Source organism: Zingiber officinale, chromosome 7A (genome assembly GCF_018446385.1).
Source record: "Zingiber officinale cultivar Zhangliang chromosome 7A, Zo_v1.1, whole genome shotgun sequence".
NCBI lineage: Eukaryota > Viridiplantae > Streptophyta > Magnoliopsida > Zingiberales > Zingiberaceae > Zingiber > Zingiber officinale.
In genome coordinates this window covers 65180119-65192026 of record NC_055998.1, presented here as the reverse complement: position 1 = coordinate 65192026, position 11908 = coordinate 65180119, and the positions used below count along the sequence as shown (strand labels likewise).

The following is an 11908-nucleotide window of genomic DNA, read 5'->3' as shown; positions in this document are numbered from 1 at the left end:
TTCCTCTTTTTCTTCATAAACTAAAGAGGGAGACTTTTCAGTTATAGCATTCACCTCGATCCGTGGCGACTTCCGAGCGGAATTTGCTTCTGCTCGGACCATCTCGACGTAGCATCGCCGAGCTGCTAGTTGATCTCCTCGTACTTCTCCCACTTTGTCTTCGACGGAGAATTTGATCTTCTGGTGGAAGGTGGAGACGGCCGCCCGGAACTCGCTGAGCGCCGGTCGTCCCAACATGACGTTGTATGATGAGGGAGAGTCGACCACCATGAAGTTTGCTGTCCGCGTCCTCTTGAGCGGCTCCTCTCCCAGCGATATGGCCAGCCGGATTTGTCCGACCGCCTGAACTTCATTGCCCGTGAACCCGTAGAGGGGGGTTGTCATGGGCAGCAGCTCGGCTCAGTCGATTTGTAGTTGATCGAAGGCCTTTTTGAATATTATATTGACCGAGCTTCCTGTGTCAATAAAAATGCGGTGAATAGTGTAGTTGGCTATTACCGCTCTGATGAGCAGAGCATCGTCGTGAGGAACTTCAATTCCTTCTAAGTCCCTGGGCCCGAAGCTGATGTCAGGTCCGCTCGCCCGCTCTTGGCTACAGCCGACTGCATGGATCTGGAGCTGCCGGACGCTGGCCTTTCTTGCTCAATTGGAGTCTCCTCCGGTCGGCCCACCAGCTATGATGTTGATCTCGCCTCGGGAAGTATTGCTTCTATTTTCTTCTTCCCGAGCGGATGGTCGGGGACGTTCCCTAGACATTCGGAGATTCTCCCGCCTCAGAGAGCGATGCCTCTCGGGAGTCTGTTGTTGTCGTCTGTCAGCTACCATCCGATCGGCTTCACTAGGCCTCTGTCGCCTGTCGGCTGATGGCGACCGACGACCGCCGCCTCTGGGAACGGGGTGGGCGATTAGAGGAAGACTGCGGCAATCCCTGGTGTTATGTGTGTCCGTCCGGTGGAAGGAGCAGAACATTGGGGTCCATCTCTTTTTTGTCCTGGGCCGCTCGGCTGCTACTTCTTGGACATGAGGTCTTGGATGAGCACGAATTGCTTCGGCCCGTGGTCCTCTGGGTGGCTGATGAGCAGCGTGAGGCTTTCGTTCGGCAGGAGGAGCCCGCTCGGCTGGAGTTTCTTTTTTCCGGGCCGCTTGCACTTCCTCCACGTTGATGTATTCGTTGGCCCGGTGTAGCATGTGGTCATAGTCTCGAGGCGGCTTCCGAATGAGTGCTCGGAAGAAATCCCCATCCACGAGGCCTTGTGTGAAGACATTCATCATGGTCTCCGAGGTGGCCGTTGGAATGTCCATGGCCACTCTGTTGAACCGCTGGATGTAAGTTCGGAGCGATTCGCGGGCTTCTTGTTTGATGGCAAACAGACTAACACTGGTTTTTTGATAGCGCCGACTGCTTGCGAAGTGGTGGAGGAAGGCCGTTCGGAAGTCTTTGAAGCTTGTGATAGATCCGTCCGGCAACCTCCGAAACCACCGTTGAGCAGATCCAGAGAGGGTGGTTAGAAAAACTCGACACTTCACCCCATCGGTGTATTGGTGAAGGGTAGCAGTGTTGTCGAATTTACCCAAATGATCATCCGGGTCGGTGGTTCCATTGTACTCGCCGATCGTCGGAGGCATATAGTGCTTGGGCAGAGGGTCTCGTAGAATAGCCTCTGAAAATTGACGATTGACCCATTCGGGCGAGGTATCCGCTCGGGGGGCTTTGCCTTTTCTGTTATCCCGCATTGGTGCCTCATCTGACGAAGAGCCTCTATCACGATTAGCTGCTGCAGCTTCAGGAGGAGTGCGGAAGAGAGCCCGATGGAATGGAACTGTGGCTGGGGGTGCTTCCGCTCGGCCACTAGATGCTGAAGTTGCTTGCTGCTCTGGTCGATCAGCTGTTGCCTTCTGTTTTTGTTCCACAAGCTTAGCGGCCCTCAACTCGATCAAAGCGTCGAGTTCCTCCGTGGAAAGCGTCACTGTGTGCTGTCGTCCAGCCTCGTCCAGTGCTTCCATTCGGATGCAGGAGCATTCCCACAGACGGCGCCAAATTGATCCTGTCCGAAAGCTGAATCAACGGACGCTGAGCACGTGGCGCTCTCCGGTTGCTGACGTGGGTCTTCGACTGGTTGCACGAACTTCCGGCGAACCTGCACAGAAGTCGGGCCGGAAAGGGGTTCCCGGCGGCGACCCTCCGACGCTCAAGTCAGGCAAGCTAGCAGTGAAAAAGTGGCTCCAAAGTTGTCGAACGCGTACCTCAGGTGAAGGGTGAGGGCCTTTATATAGGGCTGTGGAGAAGCGAGTGCACACATACCGAGGTGTACACGTGTCCCTTCCCATACCGTAGTGTGGGCTTGTCAGAGGAGCTTACCTGACACCATACTGCTACAGTTTAGCACGTCTTTGATGGGACAGCGGATCCTTCTGCTGCAGGATTTTAGGGATGGCCTGAACATAGAACATGCCTGCTATCAGAGAAAGATGTCCGTTGTCTTCTTCCCCCTACCCTCTGCTGAACATCCGTCCGGACAACCCTTGCTTACGTCCGGCCGGACCTTCAAGGTGGTTTACTTGGGAGATTCTCGGTAATGTGCTTTGTGGTGACTATTAGCAGTATGCTTTCATGTCTTCGGCCTAGCGTGCCGTCCGCTCGGCCTTACGATCTTGTTCAATGAGCGCCGGAACCCCGACTTCCATCGGGGTGTCTTTTGTCATCGGCTAAACACCGGGCGGCCACCCGGTCGGTCAAACCCCTTTCTCCGGTCGGCCTATTTGATCCGACCTTCTTCGATGGACCGACTGACCCTTTGACTTCCACGTGACGTTGATCCCTTACAACGAGGGTCCCCTGTTCTTACCGCCGGATCAGACTTAAAAATTAAATTAATATTAACTTAAACTTAAAAATTAAATTAAACCCAACTTAAACTTACAAATTAAATTAAAAAATTAAACTTAAAAATTAAATTAAACTTAACTTAAAAATTAAATTAAACTCAACTTAAACTCAAAAATTAAATTAAAAACTTAAAACTTAAATTAAACTCAACTTAAACTTAAAAATTAAATTAAACTTAAGTTAAACTTAAAAATTAAATTAAAAACCTAAACTTAAAAAATTAAATTAAACTTAACTAAAACTTAACTTAATTTAAATTAAAAATTAACTTTACTAAAATTTAACTTAATATAAGACTTAAATTAGAATAAAAAACCAACTTAATTAAATTAACTTAAAATTTAACTTAAATTAAACTTAACGGAAAATTAACTAAACATTCAAATCTAATTAATTTAAAATTAAAATTAACTTAAAATTTAACTTAAACTTAATTTTTTTTTAAAAAAAAATCAGAAATCAAGGGTGGGCACCCTTGGCATTCCCGGACCCTGTTCGAGCGCCCGAACCACCCTAAAAAAGGGGTGGCAGGGGCGCCCCCAAAGCCTTGCACTTCTATCTTTCTCTTTTGTAAAGGCCTTCATCGGGCTTTAACGCAGAAGGAATAAAAGTTAAAATTTTTTTTTCATCCTCCGGTTACTACACCGTTGTGGAACAACCGAGATCGTCAATTCTAATATTTTTAACGATACATCGGTAAATTTTCTTTCCTTTCCTAATTTTTTTTAATTGTTTTATTTTAGTATTTTATGTTTAGTTTAGTTTTCTTTGATAAATTAGGAAACATTCTAAACTTAGTGTCGCACCCTCTACTACTAGTACTGACCCTAGGTCTCCTACTAAGGAACTTAGGATTAGGTTTGCCACCACTATCTATATGCCTATATAGACTAGGTGCAGTGGCGGATCTAGGGGGGAGCGGCGGTGTGCTTGAGCACCCCCTTACTCCCGAAAATTCCACTAGTATGCTGTAGTCCGAGGGGCAGTGAAAAGGAAGACAAGCTCCATCTCCCTTCTTTGGGCACCCTCTTCCTTTTTTGTTTGGATCCGCCACTGAGTCTAGATGTCTAGATAGATAGTTTTTTATGCGTTCATGTATTCTTGCTGTAGAGGTTATTGACTACTGCAATCTGCAGCATCTGGTTTACTGTACCAGTTCAGTTAATATAGGTTTATGTGCTGAACTGTACAATGACCTAGTTAGAATAGATGACTTTACATACACCACTAGGGTAACTGGTACTGATATCACACTATCCCCTATTATCATTCAGACATTTCTAGGATTACACCCATCTACATGCACTTTTCAGTGTTACCCCCCTAGGGATCCACCATTTGGTGATCCGTACTCGTACATTACACTTGATACGATCTATTCATATTTTTTTGAGGGAGAGCGAGTACCCACAGTTACCCTATTTAGGTCAGTCTCCCTTAGAGTCTAGGACTATGTCCTTTATAGGGTCTTAGTCTCTTGCATTTTACCGTTGACCACTCTCGACATCGTGATGATGCGTCCCTTTCACTCATTTTTACTGTATGTCTTCTGTCATAGATTAGATATAGATATTAGTTTACATATTTTTCATGTCAGTCTTTACTCAACTGGACTCATCACCAGCAAACGGGTTCACATGCCCTACTGCCACATCTTGACCGCATACATTGCCTCTTTAGGTATTGATGTCACCAGAGGTGATGTCAGAGCCCTGACTGAGTTTGACATGGTAAGATCTAGGAACTTTTCTTTAGATGGTATTTATATAGATGATGAGGGTGTCTTGTCCTAGCAGAGGGGGGCCAGCACCAACTTGACTCGGACGTCGAGCCATAGCTAGAAGCCAAGGGGGAGGAGGTCATGGTCGCGCTGTTTAGCGACCCCCCTACAGCACGTCCCACCCCTCGCACTCTAGCCGATCGAGTTATTGGCCTTGGTCAGTTGTGACTAGCTTTCGACAGGATGTCACCGATCTTCGACGGGACATGCGGTAGGATGTCTCCAATCTTCGACGGGACCTGTCTAGCTCTCGCGAGGATGACTGGACTCGTCACACTGAGCTGATAGATATGTTGCACTCTCTGGGTTCCGAACCACCCTCATCATCATCACAGTAGATTAGGTTATTATTGTATACTTGTATTTACCTTGATTATTGTTACTATGCATTGTACATTTTTGACTTACTATTTACCGTCAGCTTTTCTCAGTTTATTTGTTATAATTTGGAATGTGCTTAATAGACTTGGACTCTTAATTTCAAAATTGCATTAAAAAATTATTCTTTAAAATTCTAGGGTAAAATTCTTTATTTATTTTTCTCAAAACTTTTCTTATTTTTAGAATTTTCAAAATTACTTTTAGCCTTAGTCTAGATCAAACCCTTAGAAAGCTTACTCCTATAGATCTAGGACTTGAGCATCTCACCAACACACTAGGACTACTTTGTTTATGTATTGCTAAACTTAGAAAGGGGTGAGATGCATAAGCAGATTGTCTGGACTTAAGATGCTTATATCAGTGCAAGTGAAAACTAATAGTAATCAGGTTAAGTTTTTTCAGCTTAGTCAAATACTAACTGGATAAATTAACTTAACCTAATTAACCAAGTGAAAACTGCTATATTTTGATAGTCAGTAAGTAACTAATGGTTAAACAATTAAGGACATTTTTTAGTTGTCTATTTTGAAATAATATCAGGTTCAAGGGGAGGATTAATAACTTAAAAATTTTGAAAATTACTTCATTTTTTTACTACTAGCATTTACAAAACTGTAAAGTTTGTAAACATTTTAACTTTATCACCTTTAGTGTTTTTAAATGATAGCTTTGTAAATCAGTTTGACCACTATTTAAGTTTTTGAAATATTATTTTAAAGACATTTTTAAAAAAAGTTTTTCAAATGTTTTCAAAAAGTTATCTTAAAAAATCTACCTATTTTCAAAATATTTATTATTTTTAGTTTGAAAAATATTTTTAAATTTTCTAACCTTAAAGTTATTTTTGCAAAAACTTTTCTTTTGAAAACCTTATGAAAAATTAGTAGATTTTGAAAATAATTTCAAATTTTCTAATCTTTAAAGTTATTTTTACAAAAACTTAGAATTATCAAATTTTTATATCTTTTGGAAATCTTATATTTTGAAAAATTTGTAGATTTGGCAAATAATTTTAAAATCACCTTATTTTTAAAAATCCTGACATAAAGTTTTTACTTTTAAAAAAAATCACTTATCAAAAATGTCTTTAAAAATTCTCTTCAAGTTAATTAACTTATTTCCTATGATGTTTTTAACTCCCCAAGTAATCCTGAAAATTTTTTATTGTCAAAGTTTTTTTTGGTTACTTTACTTAGCCAATTTTTTCCATGTATTGTCTATTCTTATTTTTTGATGAATGTTAAAGGTGGAGGGTTAGGTGGATTAAGTTAGCAAAACACCAAACATAACATCAAAACAAGACTAACTTAAAAATCATGTCATTTATTTTTGCATATTGTTTTTTCCTAACTTAACCCAGGTTGTCATTGCATCAAAAATGAGGAGATTGTTGGTGTAGATTGCACTAACAGTCTAACCCAGGTTTTGATGAATGATAAAGCAAGTTAAGTTAGGTTTAATGTGATCTAATGATTTAACTTAGTGTGTATGAGAAGTCCAGATAGGTCGGCGGGCTGACTGGATATCTGACAAGAAATCCAACTAGGTCGATGGATTGACTGGATAGCTGGTATGAAATCCAGATAGGTCAACAGACTGATCGGATATTTGGCATGAAGTCTAGCTTGGTCAATGGGCCAACCAATAGCTGGCATGAAGTTCAGACAGGTTGACCGGATGTCTGGCAAAGAGGTAAGTTAAGGTAAGTCACTAGAGGAGAGTGACTTGGTGAGGACGCGTCTCCCGTTTGAGAGAACAGTAGGCGCCGATCCAACTTAGATCTATTTGGAAAATTTAAGTTGAGCTTAAATAGATTCTGGTATCGAGAAGACAGAATCTAATTACTACTCTTGACTATAATTGTGTTAACACTTGTTTTGCAGGGTAATATAAGTTTTATTGTTTCGGATTAATTTCATTTTGCAGGAAATAAAAGACTGTTGGAAAAGTTAGTTCGGGCGCCCGATAGCGGTCCAAGCGCCCAAAATGCCCAAAATCAATCTTGTCACCAGCTTGGATCTCGTTAATTGGATGGTTGACGTCACGGTCCGAGCGCCCGGAAGGGATCTAGGCGCCCGAAACTACCTATATAAACAGTCTTCCCAGAAGCACAACACAACTTCTCTCTGTAACTGCTTTTTTATGCGCTGCTCCAAAGACGCTCTTGTGACGCTGTGAAGCTTCTTCGACAACTTGCGACTCAGTTTTTATTTTCCTTGTTGTCGGTAAATTTTTTTTATAGTTCTTGTATTTATTGTGTAACTCTTTTGCGAACTATTAGTGGATTGCCTAACGAAAGCACTCTCACGTGCGAGCCTTGGAGTAGGAGTCGACAAAGGCTCCGAACCAAGTAAAACTTGGTGCGTTAGCGTCATTTTCGTTATTATTTTCCGCTGCGTACTTTGACTCGATAACAATTTTTCAATGATCACTTTTCACCCTCCCCCCCGCTCGATCGCTCTTTTCGATCCAACAATTACAATTGTAATCTAAATTCATATTTATAGAAAGTTTTAAATTGGTATTATTTTATAGAAAATGCACTTTTGGAAAATTTTCTTAATTTTATAAAAGTTTCATATTGGATGGACGGTTTGAAATTGTACCTGATATATCTTTAAAATTCACTAATTTTAAAAACTTTACCTTTTTTTTTTACTAGAATCTTGTTTCTAATTAGGACCCAAATTAAATTAGATAATATATAATAACCTAATTATAATTGATAGTTTATCATTTATGAAAATTATATTAAATTAGAAAAGAGAATTACAAGAAGACAATAGTTAATTAATCCTAATGCTTACTTGGCAGATTAGGATGATGACCAAGTAGCCATCGGGATTACGTCACCTATCCACGTCAAGTCTGCATCCCAAATTTCCAATTCAAATTCTTCAAATTAATCAATTAAAAAATATTCTTTAAAAACACTGACATTTTACCGCATAATTTTAATGTGCGTCGTATCCTGGTCGTATCTTCGTTTTACAAAATAATAATTATTCACTATTATTACTTTCCTGATTAAGTATTTTTGACGACGTGGCGATAACGATGGAATTCAATTCAATTCAAATTTGGCTTCATTATACTAATAAATAGGAAGGTGTGTCGCGTCCTCGTCAGGAAGAGCACAAGCCAGTATCAACCGTTCATCATGGATTGTCGAAATCACGACCGTTGATATCGCTCGGCGTAATCTTGAGAGTTTTAAGCACTGCCATCGCCTGCTTCATCCGGCAGCGAAGCGAGAGAGAGAGAGAGAGAGAGAGAGAGAGAGAGAGAGAGAGCGGAGACCTAATATAGGATTCCTCCAATCTTCCCTCCCCGCCTCAGTTCTCGATGCTGCAGCCATCTGATACCTTTTGAGGAGGGTTTTCTTTTGGATTTGGCGGAGTATTTGTTGGCTGGGAGGCGAATCTGCCGCCCCAGGAAGGTAGGAGCTACTTTGTTATCGGTCTATTTTCTGTCTGTCTGTGACTCTCTGTGATTTTAGATTTGAAAAAAAAAGAAATTTTTCACGGGCACAAGCAACGAGCTAGTTTCGATTTTTAAATAATATGGTCGATAATGTTTTGGATCTTCATGATGCTTTGCGATTGTGAGTTCACATAAATGTAGATTCTTTTGGGACATTGAGAGTGTGACAAACTTTTCTCTCCTTGTTTTTTTTTTTGTGTAAAAAGTATTGTCTAGTATTTGATGAAAAGTTTTTTTTGGTTATATGGATTATGGAAGTAGGTAAGGAACTTTTCTTCCAGGCTATCCACATAGTAGCTTCGGATACAAAAGGGCAGTCTCGGTGCTCCCGTCATGAGGGGTTTCGGGGAAGAATTCATTGTACACAGTTTTATCTTGCTTTTTGCAAGAGGTTGATTTTAGGATTCGAACTTGTGACCTTTTAATCACATAACAATAACTTTACCTTCCGCCAGGCGATCGACATAGTAGCTTCGGATATGCTAGTATATTCTCTTGTCTCTGTGTTTTTTATTTGTTCAGAAAAGTCTTCTATAACTTCATTTATTTGTTTTTGCTGTAAATCACTCATACTCGTACTTTATTTTAACCAATTTCTGTAGATTTACATATAAGAAAATTAAGAAACAAAATCGGAGATTGCTCACGCCAATTCTAGGTCGGTTAAATCTGGAGTGTGTAAACTATCTTTAATATATTTTTTTTTCCTCATGTTAGAACACCCAAGTGATTTATTATACTTGTTCATTCCTTTTCTTTCTTTTCATTTCATGCCATTCTGCATCTAATAGCTTTATCAGCTGGTTGCTGTTATTACTACGAGACTTTCTTTCTCTTTCACCTTTTGATTTAGACTTTAGAGTAATTACTGCAGTTGTTACTTCATGCTCAAATTTTCTCTAGTTAAGTCGTGTTTAACTATGTTATGAACTGCAATCAGCTTTGTGTTAGCTAAGAACTAAATACTGGTTATGCTTCCTTGCTTATACACGTGCAAATTTCTTCCTTTGTGGTCAAACTAGTTGATCTTCCTTCTTCTCTTCTATTGTTCCTGCTTAAATTATATTTTTATCCTTACAGTTTACATTCAAACGCAAAGTATTAACTGGGAATGCTAAAAGATGTGCCTGGATGCTGAGGCTGCTATCTTCTCGGAGTTTAATGAGACTACAACTCCAGTTGAAACTAAACATTTTAATACACATCATATGCTCCATGTGGAGTTGCCTGAAAGATTAACCAGAGGCAAGGAAAACGTATTCACTGGAGCGGTTTTACCAGTTGAAGTCTTCTGCGCTTATTTTCAGAATATTATGCAGTGAAAATTGAATAGCATAGCATATATTCTCTTTGACCATTTGCCTTGGCAGAAATGGAGTTCAGAGGGAAGGTTGTGATGCAAAAGTATGATTTGGGAAGACTATTAGGGAAAGGTACTTTCGCAAAGGTGTACTATGCTAGGAACATCAGTGATGGCCAAAGTGTTGCTATAAAAATCATTGACAAAGAAAAAGTAGTGAAGGCTGGTCTCATGGAGCAGGTGAAACGTGAAGTGTCAGTGATGAGATTAATCAGGCATCCAAATATAGTGCATCTTTTTGAGGTCATGGCCAGCAAGACCAAGATTTACTTTGTCATGGAGTATGTCAAAGGTGGCGATCTGTTTAGCAAGGTTGCAAAAGGAAAAGTAGAAGTTGGTGATGCTCGAAAGTACTTTCGACAGTTGATTAGTGCTGTCGACTACTGCCACAGCAGAGGTATCTATCACCGTGATCTGAAGCCTGAGAACCTACTGTTGGATGAAAATGATAATTTAAAGGTTTCAGATTTTGGTTTAAGCACCCTTGTTGATTCAGAAAGGCTAGACCGCCTACTGCACACAACTTGTGGAACTCCAGCTTATGTTGCTCCTGAGGTGATCAGTAGAATGGGTTATGATGGTGCAAATGCTGATATCTGGTCCTGTGGGGTTATTCTGTTTGTGCTTATGTCTGGCTATTATCCTTTTCAAGATTCGAATCTGATGGAGATGTACAAGAAGATTGAGAAAGGAGAATTTAAATGCCCCCATTGGTTCTCTCCCAGTACCAGGAAGCTTGTTGCAAAGATCCTAGATCCTAACCCAAGTACCAGGATTTCTATTGCGAAAATCAGGGAAACCAAGTGGTTCAGAAAAGGGCTTGATGGGAGGAAAATGAAAATCAAGCAGCCAATAGAAGATAACAGCCATTTGGAAGCAGCGACAGCACACGACAATCCAGAGAGTAATGCTGCAGAGGAAAAAAATAATTCAACTAAAATCACCAACTTGAATGCTTTTGAAATCATCTCTCTTTCTGCAGGGTTTAACCTTTCAGGCCTATTTGAGGAGAACCAAAACAAGCAGACTTGGTTCACTTCTAAAAAGTCTGCATCAGCCATAATCTCTAAGCTATACGAGGTGGCTAAAATGTTAAAATTCAAAGTGAAGAAGAAGGATGGTGGAATTGTAAAGATGGAGTCCTTGAAAGAAGGAAAGGATGACCTTACCATTGACTTTGAGATCTTTGAGGTCTCCCCGTCACTTTATTTAGTGGAAGTAAAAGGTTTAAATGGCGATACTTGGGAGTACCACAAACGTTTGAAAGAAGTTAGGCCAGCTCTAACTGACATTGTTTGGCGATGGCAAGGTCATCTAAATCCATTTTGAGAGCTCCAAGTCTAAATAGATCATCACTCTTTTTCTGTTCAGTTTGGTAATATGGATCTCACTTGCTAGTCATTCTCCTTCACTTAGCTAGTTTGTTAAAATAATGTCTCATTCATTGCATGCTTATGATGTCAATTGTGTTTAAGCATCTAGTTTCTTGCTTTAAAATTTTGTGATTGAGGGTGTTTTATACTTGTTATGAGAGGCACATTACACAGTTTAAATTATTAATCTCATGTGGAACTTTTATCTTTCTTTGTTTTGTTTATTGTTTTTAAAAGTAATTTAGATATTCAGCTCTTTGAATTAATTAATCTGGGAGGTAATTGGTTTAATTTTATGAAAATTTTCTATTGATTATCAGTGTAAATTGAAAAATGCTAATGGGTTTATTTAGATGATTAACATTTTTAGTCTATTTTTTTTTTTTTTGAGAAAATTTTGAATTTTAGATCTTCAGTTATCTGATAGAGGATTTAATAATCACACCATTATCCTTGGATACCTTTATCCCTTTTTACTTGAAGATAAGGGTGGTTTTTGTTTCCTTTATTTATCTATTATAAAATAATGAACGCAGATTAAAAAACAAAAAATCTACTTGCGAATCATTTTATTGGGTCTTCACCTGAAATTGGAATTAACTTTCCTTCCCTTTTTGTGTTAACTAGTGCCTCACTCGAATCTC

The 11908-nt window shown here is 39.9% G+C and overlaps 1 protein-coding gene across 1 annotated transcript; it reads left to right on the top strand.

The window, feature by feature from the left end:
- Positions 1 to 8196: 8196 nt before the first annotated feature.
- On the top strand, positions 8197 to 11475 carry LOC122001452 (CBL-interacting protein kinase 18-like). Its single transcript, XM_042556197.1, has 2 exons — positions 8197 to 8487; positions 9612 to 11475. The coding sequence occupies exon 2, from the start codon at positions 9904 to 9906 to the stop codon at positions 11218 to 11220; it is 1317 nt and encodes a 438-aa protein (XP_042412131.1). The 5' UTR covers positions 8197 to 8487; positions 9612 to 9903; the 3' UTR covers positions 11221 to 11475.
- Positions 11476 to 11908: the final 433 nt, after the last annotated feature.

Excerpts from the sequence above, each read along its gene's own strand:
- LOC122001452 (XM_042556197.1), top strand. The coding sequence starts at position 9,904 with ATGGAGTTCAGAGGGAAGGTTGTGATGCAAAAGTATGATTTGGGAAGA.